Below are 24,655 nucleotides of genomic sequence, written 5' to 3' on the forward strand. Positions count from 1 at the left end.
ATTTTGTTTTTGGACAGGCCACATGGCTTGCCGGGATCGTGGATCCTTGATTGGGGGTTGAACCCAGACTCCCCAAGTGGGAGTGCTGAGTCCTCGCCGCTGGACTGCCAGGGAATTCCCAACCCCAGGGAGTTTTCCTGAAGGAAGAAAAAAAGACACAGGTGGGACTCACACCCCTGGGTGGAAGCTGAAGGAGGGGAGAAGTTATCATATCCAGGGAAGCCCCCTCACTCTTCCTCAAGATCAGATGAAATAGGAGAGCTTTGAGGGCTATCAGAAAGGATTGCGGCAGCTGGTCTGTGGCAAGCAGAGCAGAGCAAGATTTACAGGATGGTCCATGCCTCAGTCTTAGATGGTGTCTGCCAGTGCTGGCAGGGACTGGGTGCTAAAGCATGGGGTTTGGAGAGCACAACTAAGAAGACTTCTGTCGGCTGCATGGAGACAACCTCAAAGGACATAATTGAGGCGCTCTGCAGCCTGATTGCTCCCAGAGGAAACATTGTCTCCCCTCAGAGGGATGCACCCTGAGTGGTACCCAAAGGGTGGGGCCACCATTAAGGCCTCTGTACCCACACACCAGCCTCTCTCCCTCCCACCTAAGCAATCAAACACGCCCTCACCCCGTTTCATCTGAACAGGGAACAGATGCCTGAGGGTGGCCCACATGCAAATTTTGTGCCTAAACTTAAGCTGAGTCTCAGAGGCTGTGTGACTAAGGAAGAACTGAAATCGCTTCTTGCAGCTGCACAAGGTGTGGGTTAAATCCCTGTGATGGACTTAGTAAACCCAGCACCTGTGGAACATCTTAATGGACAGTGAGTGTCCCACAACTGAGATAGGTTTGACTTTAGCAGCTGTGGACTTTGTGGGCACACACATGCAGAAGTTGGGCCAGGTCAGAATCTGAGCTCCCACCACAGTGCCCACAGGAGGTCTCATGACCTACCTAGAGGTCTTGGAGGGCCTCTTGAGGAGGTGGTGGTTGACTGTGGTTCACAAGGATGGCAATGACACTGATAGCAGAGGCCACAGGGAATTGTAATGTTATTTTTTGTTTGTTTTAAACAAACTTTGTATTTTTCTTTTTTGTTTTACTTTAATTTTTGTTTTGTTTTTCTGTTTTTTGTTTTTTTGTATTATTATCTTTGCTTCTCGGGGGCTTTGTTTTGTTTTTATTCTTTGTTTTGGTTTGGAATTTTTTCTTTGGTTGTTTTCCTTCTTTTTTTGCCGGGGGGGTTGTTTTTATGGTTTGTCTTGGTTTTGTCTGTCTGTTCATTTATCATTTGTTTCTTTTGTTTTCTTGCCCATGCCATGTAACTTGTGGGGTTTTGGTTTCCCAGCCAGGGGTGGAACCTGAGCTCTTACTGTGGGAGCACCAAGTCCTACCTACTGGACCACTGGAGAATTTCCAGCCCCAGAATATTAATCAGCATGAGCTTTGCCAGAGTTGCCCATCTTGGCCCCAATATTGAACCCCACCCAACAGCCTGCAAGCTCCAGTGCTGGAATGACTCAGGCCAAACAACCAAAAAAACAGGAACACAGCCCCACCCATTAGTACACAGGGGGAACTAACTAAACTTTAGAATAACTAAAGTTGAACTAACCTCACAGACACCCCAAAACACGCCCATTGACACAGCCCTGTCCACCAGAAGAGCAAGACTCATCTCCCTCCCACCAGGAAAGCTGCACAAACCCCTGGATTGAACCTTCCCACCAAGGGACAGGCACCAGAAGCAAGAGGAAGTACAATCCTGCAGCCTTCAGAGTGGAGACCACAAACACAGTAAGTTAGACAAAATGAAATAACAGAAATGTGTTACAGAAAGGAGAAATGTAAAACCCTACAAGACCAACTAAATAAAGAGGAGATAGGCAATCTACCTGAAAAATATCAGAGCAATGATAATAAAGATGATGCAAGATCTTGGGATATAGAGGTACAGATAGAGAAAGTACAAGAAATGTATAACAAAGATCTAGAAGAACTAAAGAACGGATGAACAGTGATGATGAATGATCTAATAACTGAAATGAAAAAGACAGTGGAAGGAATAAAGTACAGAACAGCTGAGGCAGTAGAATGGATAAAGTGAGCTGGAAGATAGAATGGTGGAAATCACTGCTGCAGAACAGAATAAAGAAAAAAGAATGAAAAGAAATGCAGACAGTCTTAGAGACCTTTGGGACAACATTAAACTCATCTGCAGTCAAAGTTTAGTGATCGCTGAAGGAGAAGAGAAAGAGACTGATAAAATACTTGAAGAGATTATAGTAAAAAAAAATTCCCTACCATAGGAAAGGAAATAGTCATCTGAATCTAGGAAGTGCAAAGGGTGTTTTTCTCCCAAAAATAACATGTTAAATTTCAGGAGAAAAATTAGGAGGATACAGCTAAAGAAAAGCAATGCTTAGAAATAACTCTATAATGTTTATATGTTGATACGAGAAAAACTGAAAAGTATAAAATTAATTCTGATTCCCAGCCTTAAAAAATTAGTAACTAGGCTTCCCTGGTGGCTCAGAGGTTAAAGTGTCTGCCTGCAATGCAGGAGACCTGGGTTCGATCCCTGGGTCGGGAAGATCCCCTAGAGAAGGAAATGGCAACTCACTCCAATATTCTTGCCTGGAGAATCCCATGGGCGGAGGAGCCTGGTGGGCTACAGTCCACGGGGTCACAAAGAGTCGGACACAACTGAGCAACTTCACTTTCATTTTCATACATAAAATGCAGTATGCAACTACAGCTAGCAGAAGGCATATGCAAGCAGCTTCTTAGACCAAGGGCATCACAGAAGAGGCAGGGCAAGCCAGGCTTGCACCCCCATAGCCTGGAGTGCTGCTTCAGCAGTGAGAACCATAGCTCCGTTTCCAAAAGGTTCCATACTTGAGGGAATGACTGTGGAGGCTCTAAACCAAGTGTCTTGGACTTGAGGATGTTTCTGGGGAGAAATCTCAGCATGAATTCAGAAGAAAAGGAGATGCTTTGAGTGGAATGCGAATATGTTGTGGAGAAGAAGCCAATGCTGACTCCATGTCGGAAACTGTTTCTTTGACTTGCTTTTCATTGCTTTTGTTAGTATAATCATACAGAATGCTCTGCCTCAGAGAGTCCTACCCATCTGCCTGACTGTTAAACTAAAGTGCCTTTGTTCAGAACTCTGTCCACCTGTCTGGCGGGAAGAAATGAACACATCCCCTGCCTGAGGCTTGCCATTCTAGGAGATGTTTGCAAGATTAATGGCCTTTTTACTTTGCTTCCTCACCTCCCCCTGATCTCTGATCTATAAAAGAACCTGGCATCCAGACCCAGATAATATGGTTACTTTGAGATGTTAGCCCTCCATCTTCTTGGTCAGATGGCTCCCTGATTAAAGTCTCATCCTTGCCTTAGACTGATTAACTTCTAAGATACTGAAGTAGAAGGATGTGTGCTCATCTTCTCCTGCAGGAATACCAAAATCACAACTAGTTGCTAAACAACCATCAACAGGAGAATGTTGGATCCTAGCAGAAAGAGATAGCCAACATCCAAGGGCAAAGGAAAAATCCCAACAAGACAGTAGGAGGGGTGCAATCATGTTTAAAATCAAGTCTCAGACCTGCCAGATGCTGAGGGGATGCAAAAATAATTGTGCGCACCAGGACCCAGGGAAAGGAACAGTGACCTCCACAAGGGACTGAGCCAGACCTACCTTGGGGTGTCTGTCTCCTACAGAGGCACGAGTCAGCAGTGACCTTCCACGGGGACAGGGGCTCTGGCTGCATCAGACCTGGGTGGCGCGGTGTGAGGCGTAAGTCCTCTTGGAGGAGGTCACCATTAGCTCCACTATAGAGCCACTGAGCAGATGACCCATGAACTGGAGAACAATTATACCAAACAAGTTCTTGCACTGTTGCAGAAGTTCTAGGGCCCACAAAAGATTTCCTAACCTGGGGATCCAGCAAAGAGACTGAGAACCCCCTGGGAATTTGACTTTGAAAGCCAGTGGTATTTGATTACAGAACTTCCACAGGACTAGGGAAAAAAACTTGGAGGGCACAAACAAAACCTTGTGCCCACCAAGACCCAGGGGAAAGGAGCAGTCGCCCCACAAGAGACTGAGCCAGACTTGCCTGTGAGTCCTTGAGTCTCCAGCGGAGGCATGAGTCGACGTTGGCCTGCTGTGGGGTCAGGGGCACTGACTACAACAGTCCTGAGAAGCCCAGCAGGCTCTATAAGTCCTTTTGAAGGACATCACCATTTCCCCTACCACAGTTTGGCCTCTGGCCAAACTAAAGGGAGGGAACACAGTCCCACCCATCAGCAGAAACTTGGATTAAATATTTCCTCAGCATGGCCTTGCCCACCAGAGCAAGACCAAATTTTCCACACAGCCAGTCCCTCCCATCAGGGAAGGTGCCACAAGCCTCTTATCCTCATACATCAGAGGGCACACAAAATGAAAACCACAGTCACAGGAAACTAAACAAACTGATAACATGGATCACAGCCTTGTCTAACTCAGTGAAATTATGAGCCATGCCATGTAGAGTCCCCCAAAACGGACAGGTATGGTGGAGAGTTCTGACAAAACGTGGTCCACTGGAGAAAGGAATGGCAAACGACCAGCATTCTTGCCTTGAGAACCCCATGAACAGTATGAAAAGGCAAAAAGATAGCACACTGAAAGATGAACTCCCCAGGTCGGTAGGTGCCTAATATGCTCCTGGACAAGAGCAGAGAAATAGCTCCAGAGGGAATGAAGAGGCTGGACCAAAGCAGAAACAGCACCCACTTGTGGATGTGTCTGGTGGTGAAAGTAAAGTTCGATGCTGTAAAGAATACTGCATAGGAAGCTAGAATTAAGTCCATGAATCAAGGTAAATTGGAAGTGGTCAAACAGGAGATGGCAGAAGTGAATATCAATATTTTAGGAATCAGTGAATTAATATAGATCAAAAGGGGCGAATTTAATTCAGATGGCCATTATATCTACTGCTGTGAGCAAGAATCCTTTAGAAGAAGAAATGAAGTAGCCCTTATAGTCAATAAAAGAGTACAAAATGCAGTGCTTGGGTGCAATCTCAAAAACAACAGAATGATCTCTGTTTGTATCCAAGGCAAACCATTCAGTATCACAGTAATCCAAGTATATGCCCCAACCAGTAATACTGAAGAAGCTGAAGTTGAATGGTTCTATGAAGACCTACAAGACCTTCTAAAACTAACACCAAAAAAAGATGTCCTTTTCAACTTAGGGGATTGGAATGCAAAAGTAAGAAGTCAAGAGTTACCTGGAGTAACAGGCAAATTTGACTTGGAGTAAAAAATGAAGCAGGGCAAAGGCTAACAGTTCTGGCAAGAGAATTTACTGATCATGGCAAACACCCTCTTGCAACAACACAAGAGATGACTCTACACATGGACATCACCAGATGGTCAGTACCAAACTCAGATTGATTATATTCCTTGCAGCAAAGATAAAGAAGCTCTATACAGTCAGCAAAAACGAGACCAGGAGCTGACTGTGACCCAGATCGTGAACTCCTTCTTGCAAAATTCAGACTTTTGCAAAATTGAAGAAAGTAGGAAAAACCACTAGACCATCCAGCTTTGACCTAAATCAAATCCCTTATGATTATACAGTGGAAGTGACAAATAGATTCAAGGAATTAGATCTGATAGAGTACCTGAAGAATTATGGACAGAGGTTCGTGATATTGTACAGGAGGCAGTGATCAAAACCATCCCCAAGAAAAAGAAGTGCAAAAAGGCAAAATGGTTGTCTGAGGAGGCCTTATAAATAGCTGAGAAAACAAGAGATGCTAAAGGCAAAGGAGAAAAGGAAAGATACACCCATTTGAACACAGAGTTCCGAAAAATAGCAAGGAAAGATTAAAAAGCCTTCCTCAGTGATCAGTGCATACAAATCGAGGACAACAGTAGAATGGGAAAGACTAGAGATCTCTTCAAGAAAATTAGCGATACTAAGGGAACATTTCATGCAAAGATGGGCATAATAAAGGACAGAAATGGTAAAGACCTAACAGAAGCAGAAGATATTAAGAAGAGGTGGCAAGAATACACAGAAGAACTATACAAAAAATATCTTAATGACCTAGATAGCCACAATGATGTGATCACTCACCTAGAGCCCATCTTGGAGTGTGAAGTCAAGTGGGCCTTAGGAAGCATCACTATGAACAAAGTTAGTGGAGGTGATGGAATTCCAGCTGAACTATTTCAAATCCTAAAAGACTGTTACAGTGCTGCACTTAGTATATCAGCAAATTTGGAAAACTCAGCGGTGGCCACAGGACTCGAAAAGGTCAGTCTTCATTCCAATCCCAAAGAAAGGCAATACCAAAGAATGCTCAAACTACCACACAATTGCACTCATTTCAAATGCTAGCAAAGTAGTGCTCAAAATTCTCCAAGCTAGGCTTCAACAGTGTGTGAACTGAGAACTTCCAGATGTTCAAGCTGGATTTAGAAAAGGCAGAGGAGCCAGAGATCAAATTGCCAACATCTGTTGGATCATAGAAAAAGCAAGAGAATTCCAGAAAAACACCTACTTCTGCTTCATTGACTATGCTAAAGTTTTTGACTGTGTGCATCACAACAAATTGTGGAAAATTCTTGAAGAGATTGGTATACCAGACCACCTTATCTGCCTCCTGTGAAACCTGTATGCAAGTCAAGAAGCAACATTTAGAATCGGACATGGAACTACAGACTGGTTCCAAATTGGAAAAGGAGTTCGTCAAAGCTGTATACCATCACCCTGCTTATTTAAATTATGTGCAGAGTACGTCATGCAAAATTCCAGGCTGGATGAAGCACAAGCTGCAATCAAGATTTCTGGGAGAAATACCAATAACTTCAGATATGCAGGTGACACCACCCTTATGGCAGAAAGTGAAGAGAAACTAAAGAACCTCTTGATGAATGTGAAAGTGCAGAGTGAAAAAGCTGGCTTAAAACTCAACATTCAAAAAACTAAGATCATGGCATCTGGTCCCATCACTTCATTGTATATAGATGGGGAAGCAATGGAAACAGTGATAGAATTTATTTTCTTGGGCTCTGAAATCACTGAAGAGTGTGACTGCAGCCATGAAATTAAAAGATACTTGTTCCTTGAAAGAAAAGCTATGACCAACCTACACAGCTTATTAAAAAACAGAAATATCACTTTGCTGACTAAAGTCCATATAGTCACAGTTATGGCTTTTCCAGTATTCGTGTATGGATCTGAGAGTTGAACCATAAAAGAGCACCAAAGAATTGATGCTTTTGAGCCATGGTATTGGAGAAGACTTTGAAAATCCCTTGGACTAGAAATTAAGGAAACAATACCATTCACCATTGCAACAAAAAGAATAAAATACTTAGGAGTATATCTACCTAAAGAAACAAAAGACCTATACATAGAAAACTATAAAACACTGATGAAAGAAATCAAAGAGGACACAAACAGATGGAGAAATATACCATGTTCATGGATTGGAGGAATCAATATTGTCAAAATGGCTATACTACCCAAAGCAATCTATAGATTCAATCCCTGTTAAGCTACCAATGGTATTTTTCACAGAACTAGAACAAATAATTTTATGATTTGTATGGAAATACAAACAACCTCGAATAGCCAAAGTAATTTTGAGAAAGAAGAATGGAACTGGAGGAATCAACCTACCTGACTTCAGACTCTACTACAAAGCCACAGTCATCAAGACAGTATGGTACTGGCACAAAGACAGAAATATAGATCAATGGAACAGAATAGAAAGCCCAGAGATAAATCCACGAACCTACGGACACCTTATCTTTGACAAAGGAGGCAAGGATATACAATGGAAAAAAGACAACCTCTTTAACAAGTGGTGCTGGGAAAACTGGTCAACCACTTGTAAAAGAATGAAACTAGAACACTTTCTAACACCATACACAAAAAATAAACTCAAAATGGATTAAAGATCTAAATGTAAGACCAGAAACTATAAAACTCCTAGAGGAGAACATAGGCAAAACACTCTCCGACATAAATCACAGCAGGATCCTCTATGACCCACCCCCCAGAATATTGGAAATAAAAGCAAAACTAAACAAATGGGACCTAATGAAACTTAAAAGCTTTTGCACTACAAAGGAAACTATAAGTAAGGTGAAAAGACAGCCCTCAGATTGGGAGAAAATAATAGCAAATGAAGAAACAGACAAAGGATTAATCTCAAAAATATATAAGCAACTCCTGCAGCTCAATTCCAAAAAAATAAATGACCCAATCAAAAAATGGGCCAAAGAACTAAACAGACATTTCTCCAAAGAAGACATACAGATGGCTAACAAACACATGAAAAGATGCTCAACATCACTCATTATCAGAGAAATGCAAATCAAAACCACAATGAGGTACCATTACATGCCAGTCAGGATGGCTGCTATCCAAAAGTCTACAAGCAATAAATGCTGGAGAGGGTGTGGAGAAAAGGGAACCCTCTTACACTGTTGGTGGGAATGCAACCTAGTACATCCGCTATGGAAAACAGTGTGGAGATTTCTTAAAAAACTGGAAATAGAACTGCCATATGACCCAGCAATCCCTCTTCTGGGCATACACACCGAGGAAACCAGATTTGAAAGAGACACGTGCACCCCAATGTTCATCGCAGCACTGTTTATAATAGCCAGGACATGGAAGCAACCTAGATGCCTTTCAGCAGATGAATGGATAAGGAAGCTGTGGTACATATACGCCATGGAATATTACTCAGCCGTTAAAAAGAATTCATTGAAACAGTCCTAATGAGATGGATGAAGCTGGAGCCCATTATACAGCGTGAAGTAAGCCAGAAAGATAAAGAACATTACAGCATACTAACACATATATATGGAATTTAGAAAGATGGTAATGATAACCCTATATGCAAAACAGAAAAAGAGACACAGAAATACAGAACAGACTTTTGAACTCTGTGGGAGAAGGTGAGGGTGGGATGTTTTGAAAGAACAGCATGTATATTATCTATGGTGAAACAGATCACCAGCCCAGGTTGGATGCATGAGACAAGTGCTCCAGCCTGGTGCACTGGGAAGACCCAGAGGAATCGGGTGGAGAGGGAGGTGGGAGGGGGGATCGGGATGGGGAATACGTGTAAATCTATGGCTGATTCATATCAATGTATGACAAAACCCACTGAAATGTTGTGAAGTAATTAGCCTCCAACTAATAAAAAAAAAAAAGAACTAATGCCTGGCATGTAGTTAGCACTCAAGAATTATTGGCCACATCAAAAACATGCCTTAGGTCTTACCAATTCAACCACTTTACTCTTTATTAATTTAGCAAAATATAATGCACCCCAGAACCTGACACATTGGGGGCAAGAGTGACAAAGTGAGGCAAGACTTAAAGTTGGTAAAAGTTGGGATGGTTAACTTAAAATATAGTTACATGCATGCTAAAAAAAAAAAAAAAAGAAAGAAAATCCCTTGGACTGAAAGGAGATCCAACCAGTGAATCCTAAATGAAATCAACCCTGAATGTTGATTGGAAGTGATGTGGAAGCTGAAGCTCCAATACTTTGGCCACCTGATGTGAAGAGCTGAGTCATTAGAAAAGACCCTGATGCTGGGAAAGATTGAAGGCAGGTGGAGAAGGGGACAACAGAGGATGAGATGGTTGGATGGCATCACCAACTCATTGGGTATGAGTTTGAGCAAGCTTTGGGAGATGGTTAAGGACAGGAAAGCCTGGTATGCTGCAGTCTATGGTGTCACAAAGAGTCAGACATGACTGAGCAACTGAACAACTACAAAATACATAAAATAGATAAACAACAAGAGTTTACTGTATATGGAATTACATTCAGTTTCTTATACTAACCTGTAGTCGAATATAATCTGAAAAAATGTACTTGAGTTACTATGCTGTATACTTGATGCTATCACATTATTGTAAATCAACTATTCTTCAGTTTTTAAAGAAGCAGTTTGAGTCTATCCCAAGTGTAATTATTTTTTTTTAGTCTCATCTATTTTACCAATGCATAAGACTCTAGATTTGTAAATTAAAAGCACATTCCAAGTAGAAAAAATAAGTAAAAGAAAAGCAAGTTAAATCCTAAACTGCCTTTTAGCTTTATGGATAACTTGGTTTCAGTGAAACAATTTTCCTTGGGGTCCAAACTGTATTTCTCACTATATATATCTGTCAATCTGACTTTCATGTTTTATTTTATATTTCCAAGGCTTCATCTCACCAGTGTTTAATTAAAGTTGCATTTTTTGTAAATATGAATTACATTTACCAAATCTACCACTTTTATTAAATATATTTAATTTTTAGAAGATGTGAATTAGATTCAATCTGAAGAAGTAACCCTTGTTTCTGTGTGAGAACTATAATAGGTTCTCAGAGCTATTATGTTCAGTTAGCCCTGATGCAACACTAAGTTTAGGTTCTATATGTGATAAGCTGTGACTGGCTTGAATTACCTTGCTTTTTGCATGTGTCTGATTAGATGTTCCTTGGCATGTTTTACTTGATGATGTTTATTTTGTCATATAGGGTACATCAGAGAAGGATTCCTGGCTATACAGCATGCCTTAGATAAGGCCATCATTGTGTATCATGAGAGCAGTGCTAAACAGTTGTTTGACAATGTCAGCATCTTTGTACAGAGATTTCCATATCCAGCTTATCCTGATGATGGAGTACTTTTACTCACTGGTAGTTTCCTTCCTTTGATGTTCATACTCATGTTCTCTCCAACTGTACTTTCCATCATTCGATCTATTGTATGGGAAAAGGAGAAAAGATTGAAGGTAATCCAAATTATTTTCTTATAAAGTTTCTTTAAAGGATTTGTAAGCATGTAGAGTTGTGTTACACAGAGGATTGGATTATTTCTGCATGTTCAGCATTGTGGATGGTTGTTGCATCCCATAGAAGTAGATTATATCCCAGTAACAACAAATACAGAGCAGGAAGAGTGAATACCAAGCTGGCCGATTTCCAGAAGCAAACTGTGTGGAGCAGCAGAAAAGTAAAAGTAAAACCTGATGGCAAGAAGGGACACAGTGAAAGGTCACTAGAGGAATTTGATGTTTGCAGTACCTAGAGTTAAAATTTCAAACAACTCAGGTCCTAGCTAATCTAATATGAAGTCTCACACTATAGGCCTACTTACCTTCATATATGCTCCCCTAGCTAACATGTCTGATTTTCAACAAAGGATTGCAAGCCACACCAAAAATTAAGAAAAAAAAGTTTCAAAGAGACAAATCTGTAATCGATGTTGGCAGTTTGATCTCTGCTTCGCCTGCCTTTTATTTATCCAACTTGAGCATCTGGAAGTTCCTGGTTCACGTACTATTGAAGCCTGGGTGGAGAATTTTGAGCATTACTTTGCTAGTGTGTGAGATGAGTGCAATTGTGCAGTAGTTTGAACATTCTTTGGCATTGCCTTTCTTAGGGATTAGAATGAAAACTGACCTTTTCCAGTCCTGTGGCCACTGCTGAGTTTTCCAAATTTGCTGGCATATTGAGTGCAGCACTTTCACAGCATCATCTTTCAGGATTTAAAATAGCTCAACTGGAATTTCATCACCTCTACTAGCTTTGTTCATAGTGATGCTTCCTAAGGCCCACTTGACTTTGCATTCCAGGATGTCAGGCTCTAGGTGAGTGATCACACCATCATGGTTATCTGGGTCATGAAGATCTTTTTTGTATAGTTCTTCTGTGTATTCTTGCCACCTCTTCTTAATATCTTCTGCTTCTGTTAGGTCCTTACCATTTCTGTCCTTTATTATGCCCATCTTTGCATGAAATGTTCCCTTAGTATCGCTAATTTTCTTGAAGAGATCTCTAGTCTTTCCCATTCTACTGTTGTCCTCGATTTGTATGCACTGATCACTGAGGAAGGCTTTTTAATCTTTCCTTGCTATTTTTCGGAACTCTGTGTTCAAATGGGTGTATCTTTCCTTTTCTCCTTTGCCTTTAGCATCTCTTGTTTTCTCAGCTATTTATAAGGCCTCCTCAGACAACCATTTTGCCTTTTTGCACTTCTTTTTCTTGGGGATGGTTTTGATCACTGCCTCCTGTACAATATCACGAACCTCTGTCCATAATTCTTCAGGTACTCTATCAGATCTAATTCCTTGAATCTATTTGTCACTTCCACTGTATAATCATAAGGGATTTGATTTAGGTCAAAGCTGGATGGTCTAGTGGTTTTTCCTACTTTCTTCAATTTTGCAAAAGTCTGAATTTTGCAAGAAGGAGTTCACGATCTGGGTCACAGTCAGCTCCTGGTCTCGTTTTTGCTGACTGTATAGAGCTTCTTTATCTTTGCTGCAAGGAATATAATCAATCTGAGTTTGGTACTGACCATCTGGTGATGTCCATGTGTAGAGTCATCTCTTGTGTTGTTGCAAGAGGGTGTTTGCCATGATCAGTAAATTCTCTTGCCAGAACTGTTAGCCTTTGCCCTGCTTCATTTTGTACTCTAAGGCCAAATTTGCCTGTTACTCTGAGTATCTCTTGACTTCCTGTGCTTACATTCCAGTCCCATATAATGAAAAGGACATCTTTTTGGGGTGTTAGTTTTAGAAGATCTTGTGGGTCTTCATAGAACCATTCAACTTCAGCTTCCTCAGTATTACTGGTTGGGCATATACTTGGATTACTGTGATGTTGAATGGCTTCCTTGGAAATGAACAGAGTTCATTCTGTTGTTTTTGAGATAGCACCCAAGGACTGCATTTTAGACTCTTTTGCTGACTATGAGGGCTACTCCATTTCTTCTAAGGGATTGTTGCCCACAGTAGCAGATATAATGGTCATCTGAATTTAATTCACCCATTCCAATCCATTTTAGTTCACTGATTCTTAAAATATCGATGTTCACTCTTGCCATCTCCTGTTTGACCACCTCCTATTTGCCTTAATTCATGGACTGAACGTCCCAGGTTCCTATTCAGTATTGTTCTTTACAACATCAGACTTTACTTCCATCACTGGTCACATCTGCAACTGGGTGTTGTTTTTGCTTTGGCTCCATCTCTTCATTCTTTCTAGAGTTATTTCTCCACTGTACAGTTCAGTTCAGTCACTCATTCATATCCGACTCTTTGCGACCCCATGGACTGCAGCACGCCAGGCCTCCCTGTCCTTCACCAACTCCCGGAGTCTACCCAAATTCATGTCCACTGAGTCGGTGATGCCATCCAGCCATCTCATCTTCTGTTGTCCCCTTCTCCTCCTGCCTTCAGTCTTTCCCAGCGTCAGGTCTTTTCCAATGAGTCAGTTCTTCACATCAGGTGGACAAAGTATTGGAGTTTCAGCTTCAACATCAGTCCTTCCAGTGAACACCCAGGACTGATCTCCTTTAGGATGGACTGGTTGGATCTCCTTGCAGTCCAAGGGAGTCTTCTCCAACACCACAGTTCAAAAGCATCAATTCTTCAGCACTCAGCTTTCCTCACAGTCCAACTCTCACATCCATACATGACCACTGGAAAAACCATAGCCTTGACTAGACGGACCTTTGTTGGCAAAGTAGTGTCTCTGCTTTTTAATATGCTCTCTAGGTTGGTCATAACTTTCCTTCCAAGGATCAAGCGTCTTATAATTTCATGGCTGCAATCACCATCTGCAGTGATTTTGGAGCCCAAAAAAATAAAGTCTGACACTGTTTCCATTGTTTCTCCATCTATTTGCCGTGAAGTGATGGGACCAGATGCCATGATCTTAGTTTTCTGAATGTTGAGCTTTAAGCCAACTTTTTCACTCTCCTCTTTCACTTTCATCAAGAGGCTCTTCAGTTCTTCACTTTCTGCCATAAGCATGGTATCATCTGCATAGCTGAGATTATTGTATTTCTCCCAGCAATCTTGATTCCAGCTTGTGCTTCATCCAGCCCAGTGTTTCTCATGATCTACTCTGCAGATAAGTTAAATAAGCAGGGTGACAATATACAACCTTGACATACTCTTTTTCCTATTTGGAACCAGTCTGTTATTCCATGTCCAGTTCTAACTATTGCTTTCTGACCTGCATACAGATTTCTCAAGAGGCAGGTCAGGTGGTCTGGTATTCCCATCTCTTTCAGAATTTTCCACTCTTCTCCAGTAGCATATTGAGCACCTACCAACCTGGGGAGTTCATCTTTCAGTGTCCTATCTTTTTGCCTTTTCAAAGTGTTCTTGGGGTTCTCAAGGCAAGAATACTGAAGTGGCTTGCCATTCCCTTCTCTCATAGACCATGTTTTGTCAAAACTCTCCACCATGACCCATGCATCTTGGGTGGCCCTAAATGGCATGGCTCATAGTTTCATTGAGTTTGACAAGACTGTGGTCCATGTGATCAGTTTGATTATTTTTCTGTGATTGTGGTTTTCGTTCTGTCTGCCCTTTGATGGATAAGTGTAAGAGGCTTATGGTAACTTCCTTATGGGAGAGACTGACTGAGTGGGAAACTGGGTCTTATTCTGACGGGTGGGGCAATGCTCAGTAAATCTTTGGTCCAATTTCATATTGATGGGCGGGGCTGTGTTCCCTCCCTGTTGTTTTACCTGAGGCCAGACTGGTGAAGGTAATGAAGATAATTTAAGGACCTCTTTCAAAAGGTCCTGTGCAGCACTGGGGCATTCAATGCCCCTGGCCCTGCCACAGTCCACCGCTGACCCATGCCTCACAGTTTAAATTACTGTGATTAATAATTTAAGGCACTAAAGGAAAAGATAGAGGTGTCCAGGATCCTTAAGACTATCCCTATTTTCTGAAATTCACTTGAAGGATTCATGTGACTCAGCATGTAGATATGCTAACAGCTAAGGTTTATTTTAATGGTAGAGTAAGTATAGGTGATAGCTGAATCATAAGAGAAAATGACACAGGGAAAGCCTAGAGGAATTAACCTGTAGACTTCCACAAGTAATTTCACAAGAGATCACACAGGGCATACTCTTGCACCAGTGATGAAAATCCAGCAACATATTTGTGATGTTCTTGTCCAGAGAAATCCATTAGAGACTTAGCATCCAAGGTTTTGATTGGCATGCTGGTTATATTATATAAGCACCTTTGACCTACCACATACCAAAATTCCAAACTCCTAGACAGCAGATATCCAGCATACACCATATTATTTGTACAAACAGTTTAGGCACAGTCAGCCACGCTTATCATTTAGAAAATGTTTTATATCAGTGAAGGGAGTGGTTTATCAGCCAAATTTCCATATGCCAACCAAAGGCCAATCTTGCAAACATGCCTTCTTTAAAAATAGTAGTGTCAAGCTTTCTCTTTTCAGTGCAACAGGTAACATGCATGATCAGATAGGTAATGCTATCAGAAACAGCTGAGCACCAAAGAATTGATGCTTTTGAACTGTGGTGTTGGAGAAGACTCTTGAGAGTCCCTTGGACTGCAAGGAGATCCAACCAGTCCATCCTAAAGGAGATCAGTCCTGGGTGTTCATTGAAAGGACTGATGTGGAACCTGAAACTCCAATACTTTGGCCACCTGATGCAAAGAACTGACTCATTTGAAAAGACCCTGATGCTGGGAAAGATTGAAGGTGGGAGGAGAAGGGGACGACAGAGGGTGGCATCACTGACTCAGTGGACATTAGTTTGAGTCAACTCTGGGAGGTGGTGATGGACAGGGAGGCCTGGTGTGCTGCAGTTCATGGGGTCACAAAGAGTCAGACACCACTGAGCAACTGAACTGAACTGAACTGATCGGAAACAGCAAGCTATAAGGAGTCAAATGGAATTGCTAGAAATTAAAAAAAGCGTGCTGACAAAATGAAGGCTACCTTTGACAGACTCATAAGTAGACTTGACCTTGATAGGAAAGAATCAAAAATTGAATACAAGAAAGTTGAAATTACACAAACTTAAGTGCAAAAAGAAAACACTTTGTAAAGATCCAGGAGAAAATATTGAAAAGCTATAGGACACCATCAATGATATAGCGTGTATATAATTGAAATTCAAAAAGGAAATGTTAAAATAGAGTTAAAGAAATAATGGCAGAGACTTTTACAAAATTAATGGTAGACATCAAGCCACAGTTCCAAAAACTCAGAGACAAGCTAGAGGGAAGGAAAAGACTCATTGCCTAAAAAGAACAAGTATAAGAAGTACTGCTGACTTCTAATTTACAATTGAATTTTTAGAAAAGGAAAGAAACCATAAACACATTTATCTAATATCCCTGGAAGTGGATGTAATGGAAAAGATCTTAATCTCGATATTTCAAAGTTTATTTTTAAATGCTCTCCATTTTGGTTTAATACTAGGTGTAATGTTGACAAAAGATTTCTGAACTCAAGAGGAAAAGATTTGAATGTCAATACTGCCCTTACTAACTGCATAAATGTAATCAATTCACATGACTTTCTGAGCCTTGATTTTTTTTCACTCATAAAATGAAGATATTATCCATTTAAATGCGTTTTTATGAGAATTTAGTTTTTAAGTGTATGTGAAAATGTTATGAATTGCTGATATATTTAATATTTGATTTGTTTTGAATTTCCTACAGGAGTACCAGCTTACAGTTGGACTTAGAAGTTGGATGATCTGGGCTGCGTATTTCTTCACGTTCTTCTTTTTTTATATCTTTATTGTCTCCTTGATATGTGTGTTAGTTTTTGCCAAGGCAAGTGTTAGTTTCATGCTGCCCAATAGAAATGAGTCATACATGTACTATTAGGATTTTAGTAGCTACTAGAAATTTTAAAAAGGAAAAGGTGAAATTATTTTCATAGTGTATATGATTTAGCCAATATATACAAAATATTATTTCAGTATGCAGCCAATTTAAAAATTGAGATATTTTACATTCTTTTCTGTACTAAATACTTACAACTCCAGTGTATATTTCATATTTAGAGCACATCTCAATTTATGCACTGTATTTTCATTAGAAATACTTCATCTGTATTTGACACTGCTTTATCTTTCGAGTTTAAGTTAAAAATAACTAAAATTCAGTGAAAATAAAGTCAACTCCTCAGTCACACTCGCTACTTTCCAAGTGCTTAATGTTTCAAGTGTTCAATAGCTACATGCTGTATATGGCTGTTACATCTAACATTTTAGTTCCAGTGGATTGCAACCTACTGCAACTATCCTTTGAGAAGGAAAAAGTAATCATAGTATGGACTGGTTAGTCTCATGTTTTCAAGAGAATGAAAAATGGCTTTTATGGAAATTCAGAGACTGCCAAATCTCTGAGAAAAACATTAATCCTTCTGTAAGAAATAAGTCAATTAGTCAACTTGGCATCTCATTGAGTTTCAGTCACTGGGCAGTGTGATCTGTTTCTTTAGGGCCATAGTTTTCTCCCTCTTCACTTGTGTTTATATGGTACTGCTTATTGCATATTTTACATGATGTCATAATTGTTTTATTGTAGATTTTCAATGATCCAGTCTTCTGCTACAGTGACTATAGTTTCATCTTTGTCTTTCTTATGTGTTATGCCACTGCTTCAATATTCTTTGGTTTTATGGTTAGCACATTCTTCGATAAAGGTAAGTCTAAGACTTCTTCTGTAACAGAATTACCATTTTAATTGACCAAAATAAGGCCATATTTGGGAGCTCCACGTAGCTATCTCACATACAGTCTTGGCATACATTCTAATATAGAAGATGAATTGCACATGAAATGATTTTACAGGAGGTAGAGGGTGCACTGAAATTTAATACTGCCCAATCATGTGTAAAAACAGTATATAAAATAAGATTGTTACCAGTTGGAACTTAGGATAGATTAAACAGTGCTTCCTGCAGAAGTTGATTTCAAATCACTTCCGAAAGCAAATCAAGGGAAGGAGGTATTCATTCATTCATTTATTCAGCATGTGCTTTATGTACTTAACATATGGTAAGACTTTGTATCACATACATAGACAAAGGAAAATGATTCTTCATGAAAGCCCACATGAGAAAGATGTATATCATCAGATAACCCCAGATTGGCCTACTACAGATCTTATAGAAATAATTTTCTACTGACAATTTTTAATACCTTCCCCCCAAATTAAGGAATATTTCTTTTTTATACCACACCTATTAAGCATTATTTCTCCTGTATTTTCTGTATTGAATAAGTATAGTCCATATTAAATAATTTTAGTGTATAAATATATTTTTGCAGTAAGAATTTTAAGTATCAAAATATAACCTTTAATCACTTCAGTTCAGTTCAGTCACTCAGTCATATCTGACTCTTTGCCACCCCATGGACTGCAGCACACCAGGCCTCCCTGTCCTTCACCAACTCCCGGAGTTTACCCAAATTCATGTCCACTGAGTCGGTGATGCCATCCAACCATCTCATCTTCTGTTGTCCTCTTCTCCTCCTACCTTCAGTCTTTCCCAGCGTCAGGTCTTTTCCAGTGAATCAGTTCTTCACATCAGGTGGCCAAAGTATTGGAGTTTCAGCTTCCACATCAGTCCTTCCAGTGAACACCCAGGACTGATCTCCTTTAGGATGGACTGGTTGGATCTCCTTGCAGTCCAAGGGACTCTCAAGAGTCTTCTCCAACACCACAGTTCAAAAGCATCAATTCTTCGGCGCTCAGCTTTCTCTATACTCCAACTCTCACATTCATACGTGACTACCTAAAAAACCATAGCCTTGACTAGATGGACCTTTGTTGGCAAAGTAATGTCTCTGCTTTTTAATATGCTATCTAGGTTGATCATAACTTTCCTTCCAAGGAGCAAGCCTCTTTTAATTTCATGGCTGCAGTCACCATCTGCAGTGATTTTGGAGCCCAAAAATATTAAAGTCTGCCACTGTTTCCCCATCTATTTGCCATGAAGTGATAGGACCAGATGCCATGATCTTAATTTTCTGAATGTTGAGCTTTAAGCCAACTTTTTCACTCTCCTCTTTCACTTTCATCAAGAGGCTCTTCAGTTCTTCTTCACTTTCTGCCATAAGGGTGGTGTCACCTGCTTATCTGAGGTTATCGATACTTCTCCCGGCAATCTTGATTCAAGCTTGTGCTTCATCCAGCCCAGTGTTTCTCATGATGTACTCTGCAGGTAAGTTAAATAAGCAGGGTGACAATATACAGCCTTGACGTACTCCTTTTCCTATTTGGAACCAGTATGTTATTCCATGTCCAGTTCTAACTGTTGCTTCCTGACCTGCATATTATCACAAATATCGCTGATTGGTTTTCATAATTCACAATTAGTATTGGGAATTGTGATGAAAGGAATTCACATAGCAGTCCTGAAACTCATTTCCCTAGAAAGCTTTCCTAGAAAGGTTGGCCTTTGTTTGGCATCTAAGAACTTAAATTTTTAGAATTTTCTCCCCATTCTCTTAATAGTAAGAGTGGCTCATGGTTCCTAAAGTGCTTGTGCAAACAGTTTTTATACTAAACACAGGCTTGCTTTCTGGGAGTCTTGAGTCTTGATATGTGTTAGGTACACCTGTGTAACAAGCTCCCAACGAAAACCTTAGTCCTTCAATCTCTAATGACTATCTGGCCAACAATATTTTATATATGTTGTCACAGTTCCTTGCTAGAGGAATTAAGCATAACCTGTGTGATTTCACTAAGAGAGAACTCTTGTAAACTTGTGCCTGTTTCCATCTGCACTTTGCCACATGCTCCTTTTCCCTTCATTGATTGTGCTTTGTATTCTTACATTGTTATTATAGCATTATTATTTATTCATCATAACTCTTGAGTATGACTATATGCTATATCCTTGAATTGTCCTAGAAAGTGACTGAATCCAGAGGTGGTCTTGAGGACCTCAACAAAACAATTAACAAAATCGTGGATAAAGAAAAATAGTATGTTGAGCTAAAACAGAAAGTGATATGTTGAAAATCAAAATAAGATTGTCAGACAAGAGTCAATGTATTTATAAAAACTTAAGAAAAAGGACTTTTATTTCTGGTGGTATAGTAGACTAAATAGTTAGAATGACTCTTCCCATCTAAAACAATTAAAATATTAGTTAATATTTTTAAACTTATTTTTCAGTTCAGTTCAGTTGCTCAGTCATGTCCAACTCTTTGTGACGCCATGGGCTGCAGCACGCCAGGCTTCCCTGTCCTGGAGCTTACTCAAGCTTATGTCCATCAAGTCGGTGATGCCATCCAACCATCTCATCCTCTGTCATCCCCTTCTCCCGCTTTCAATCTTTCCCAGCATCAGGGTCTTTTCCAGTGAGTCAGTTCTTCACATCAGGTGGTCAAAGTATTTGAGTTTCAGCTTCAGTCTTTCCAATGAATATTCAGAACTGATTTCCTTTAGGATTGACTGGTTTGACTGCGCTTTATTGACTACACCAAAGCCTTTGACTGTGTGGACCTCACCAAACTGTGGGAAATTCTTAAAGAGATGGGACTACCAGACCACCTTACCTGCCTCCTGAGAAATCTTCATGCAGGTCAAGAAGCAACAGTTAGAACTTGACATGGAAAAACAGACTGGCTCCAAATGGGGAAAGGAGTACATCAAGGCTGTATATTGTCACCCTACTTAGTTAACTTATATGCAGAATGCATCATGTGAAATGCCAGGCTGGATGAAGCACAAACTGGAATCAAGACTACCAGGAGAAATATCAATAACCTCAGATACGCAGATGACACCACCTTTATGGCAGAAAGTGAAGAAGAACTAAACAGCCTCTTGTTGAAAGTAGAAGAGGAGAGTGAAAAAACTAACTTAAAACTCAACATTCAGAAAACTAAGATCATGGCATCTGATCCCATCACTTCATGGCAAATAGATGGGGAAACAATGGAAACAGTGACAGATTTTATTTTGGGGGGCTCCAAAATCATGCAAAAGGTGACTGCCGTCATGAAATTGAAAGACACTTGCTCCTTGGAAGAAAAGCTATGACAAACCTAGACAGCATATTAAAAAGCAGAGACATTGCTTTGCCAACAAAGGTCCATCTACTCAAAGCTATGGTTTTTCCAGTAGTCATATATGGATGTGAGAGTTGGACTGTAAAGAAAGCTGAACACCAAAGAGTTGATGCCTCTGGACTGTGGTGTTGGAGAAGACTCTTGAGAGTCCCTTGGACTGCAAGGAGATCAAACGTATTTTTAATTCAGCCCAAGTTCTCCTCAAAATTAAAAATCTCGGATATAACAATGAATAAGAATAGAAAGTCCCTGAAAGTTATAAAGAAGAAAGGCTGCTTAGAAACCTTGAAACTTGAGGAATTGACTTGACCTTTACTTCCTTGGGATTTCTTACTGCTACTCATATATCTTTGAAAAAGCACTTCAGAAGTGTCTAGTCTATAACTAACAGCATACAAAAAGTTCCACACAAAGCCTGTTTTCCCACACCAAAAGACTAGGAAATTTGTGCCCTAACAGTAGAAGAGATTTTGGCAATACTTGCCCTATTCCAGCCCAACACTTAAGTGAAAAACTGCTGCACCTCTATATTCATGGCTGAGTCAGAGTCAAGAAAGAAGTTGATCCTCCATCTCAATCCCATCTTTCCAGAGTCAGGCACTGTTCAATTAATAATTCCCTTGCCAGTTTACTGCCATCAGTGTCCAGTAGTGAATTGAGTTTCCATCCACATACAGTATCAGGAATACTTGAGGTAGTACAGATCGGTTCTAATAAGCATCCTTGCCATCAGCTAACCTTCCACATCTACCCAACAGCAATAAGAAGCTGAACAAGTGTGGTGCCAAACTAGTCAGCACTCCTTCCACGTCTCCCATCGCGTAGCATCAGTGAAGCCCAGTAGAGAGCTAAGCTTCCTCAGTCAGAGGTTAAAAGGTGGTATGCGTCAGTGCCCCACTTTCATAAAGGTGTTAGCAAGGCCAGAGAGCGGTCTCAACTTCCACCTCATCTGTCTGCAGTGAGGCGGTGTATATCAGTACCCTGCCTTTCCCAGGGAAGTGTCAGCAGGGAAGAGGAACAGCCACACCCATCTGACCTTTGTGTGCTGCCCGCTTTTAAAGAAGATTAGAATTCATAGTCTCATTTTACCTAAAATGCTTAGGACATGATAGAAAATAACTCATACAAAGAACCAGGAAAATCACAATATTAATGAGAAATGACATTCACGGCAAAAGACACGGCACTAGGGTGAAGCAGGTATTATAATTGTAGGCAAGTGATATAAGCAGCCATCATAAAAATGGCTTCAGCAAGAAATTATGAAAACAAAGGGGAAAATAGAAATCTCAGCAAAGAAATAGAAATTATTTAAAAAACAAATGGAAATCATAGAAAAATATAATAGCAAGTTTAAAGCTTAGGTAGAATAAAGATAAGATAGAATAAGTCAAATTGAAGACAGATTCAGTAGAATCACATTCTGAATAAAGAGAAAATACACTGCAAAATTTATAGAATCTCAAAGACATGTAGGACAATAACCACATATCTAACACTTATTTGTATCAATGGAGTTTCTAAAGAAGAGTGGGAAAAATGTGGGACTGAAAAAGTTTTCAAAATAAAAAAGTATTCAAAAAAATAATGGCTGAAATTTTATCAAGTCTGGTGAAAGACAGACATACACTGTCTCAAGGAACTGGGTAACACCAAATTGGATAAATATGAAAAAATTCATGCCAAGACACATCATAATTAAACTTCTGAAAACTAAAGACCATGAAAAAAACCTAACAAGCAGACAGAAAAAATAATGCATTATTTATAGAAGAATGTCAGTTTGAATAACCACACTTCTCATCTAAACTAGAAGGAAACAGCATGTTTTTCCAAGTGTTGAAGAAAAGAAATACCAACAGTGAACTCTGTATCCAGGAAAACTATCCTCCAGGAATGAATAGGAAATAAATCCTTAGAAGAAGGAAGACAAAGATTTGTTGTTTACAAAACTACCATTAAAGAATCACTAAAGGAAGTTTCCCGAGCAGAAGGGAGATAACAGAAATCTCTGAACTCCACAAAGAAAAGAACATGTAAATGGGTAAAAATAGGCATAAGTATAATAGACCATTCTACTTCTCCTGTGTTTATTAGATCAGATTTATAGATGAAGCAAAATTATAACATCATCCATCAAATGTGGTGTTCAATTTAAGTAAAGAAAATAGTTAAAGACACTTAAAAGAGTTTTAAAGTGAATAGCCCTGCTTATTTAACTTATATGCAGGGTACATCATGTGAAACGCCAGCCTGAATGAAGCCACGAGCTAGAATCAAGATTGTCAGGAGAAATATCAATAACCTCAGATACACAGATGACACCACCCTTATGGCAGAAAGTGAAGAAGAACTAAGGAGACTTTTGATGAAGGTGAAAAAGGAGAGTGAAAAAGCGGGCTTAAAACTCAACATTCAAAAAGTGATGATCATGGCATCTGGTCCCATCACTTCATGGCAAATAGGTGGGGAAACAATGGAAAGTGACAAACTTTATTTTTGGGGGTTCCAAAATCACTGCAGATGGTAACTGCAGGCATGAAATTAAAAGAGGCTTGCTCCTGGGAAGTAGAGCTATGACCAACCTAGAGAGCATATTAAAAAGCAGAGACATTACTTTCCTGACAAAGGTCCATCTAGTCAAGGCCATGGTTTTTCCAGTAGTCACGTATGGATGTGAGAGTTGGAGTATAAAGAAAGCTGAGCGCTGAAGAATTGATGCTTTTGAACTGTAGTGTTGGAGAAGACTCTTGAGAGTCCCTTGGACCTCAAGGAGATCAAACCAGTCCATCCTAAAGGAAATCAGTCCTGAATATTCATTGGAAGGACTGGTGCTGAAGCTGAAACTCCAATACTTTGGCCACCTGATGCAAAGAACTGACTCATTTGAAAAGACCCTGATCCTGGGAAAGATTGAAGGCAGGAGGAGCAGGGCAGGACAGAGGATGAGATGGTTGGATGGCATCACTGTCTCAATGGACATGAGTTTGAGCAAGCTCCAGGAGTTGGTGATGGACAGAGAAGCCTGGCATGCTGCTGTCTGTGGGGTCACAAAGAGTCGTATATGTCTGAGCGACTGAACTGAACTGAGTGTAGAGAAGCCTAAGTGGAAGTAGGATTTATGTAACTTAGAATTGTAAAATGCAGAATTTGGAGTTCTGTGAAGGAATGCTGGCAGCCACCAGGAGCTGGAAGAGGTAAGGAGTGCCATCTTCCCTAGAGTCTTCAGAATGTGTGTAGTCCTGCTGACACCATGCTCTTCTGCATATCTGCATTCCTGGCCTTTATTACTAGGTCTATATTGAGGGCCTTTGGCTGAGGTCTTTGCAGTTACCTCTGCAGAGACTTCTTTGATGTGTGAAATCTTGAAGACACTTCTCTTCACTCTGACTTAGCACTCAGAACTTTTCTATTCCTAGTCTTCCAGTAGCCTTTCATAAGTCCATAAAACTTAAGAAGCCTTTTATTCAGGGCTTCCTCAACAGTTAATTGAGTAAGCCCCCTCCCCCACCACCTCTGTGATGACCCATGTGACTCTCAACCACTGTTTCAATCCATGGAGAAAATGGAATAAGAAAGTTTGTGCTTTCTCCAGTTTTAGGTTTTTGCATATACTATTGCAGTAAGTGATTAAAGGCTTCAGTGTTTGGTTTCTTGCTTTAGTTGATTACTCCTACTCCTACACCTGGTATTCACTGACAGTAGCCACAGGTAAGTAGATGAGAGCAATTTT

At 40.2% G+C, this 24,655-nt stretch overlaps 1 protein-coding gene across 1 annotated transcript in view; it reads left to right on the top strand.

Moving 5' to 3' along the window:
• Nucleotides 1-24,655, top strand: part of LOC133063215 (phospholipid-transporting ATPase ABCA3-like) — a 215,743-nt gene that overhangs the window by 17,077 nt on the left and 174,011 nt on the right. The window contains exons 5-7 of the mRNA XM_061152338.1: nucleotides 10,560-10,816; nucleotides 16,547-16,663; nucleotides 17,423-17,540. Coding sequence (XP_061008321.1) covers nucleotides 10,560-10,816; nucleotides 16,547-16,663; nucleotides 17,423-17,540 — 492 coding nt within the window. The remainder of the gene's footprint in view (nucleotides 1-10,559; nucleotides 10,817-16,546; nucleotides 16,664-17,422; nucleotides 17,541-24,655) is intronic.

This window comes from Dama dama, chromosome 10, assembly GCF_033118175.1.
Source record: "Dama dama isolate Ldn47 chromosome 10, ASM3311817v1, whole genome shotgun sequence".
Lineage (NCBI taxonomy): Eukaryota > Metazoa > Chordata > Mammalia > Artiodactyla > Cervidae > Dama > Dama dama.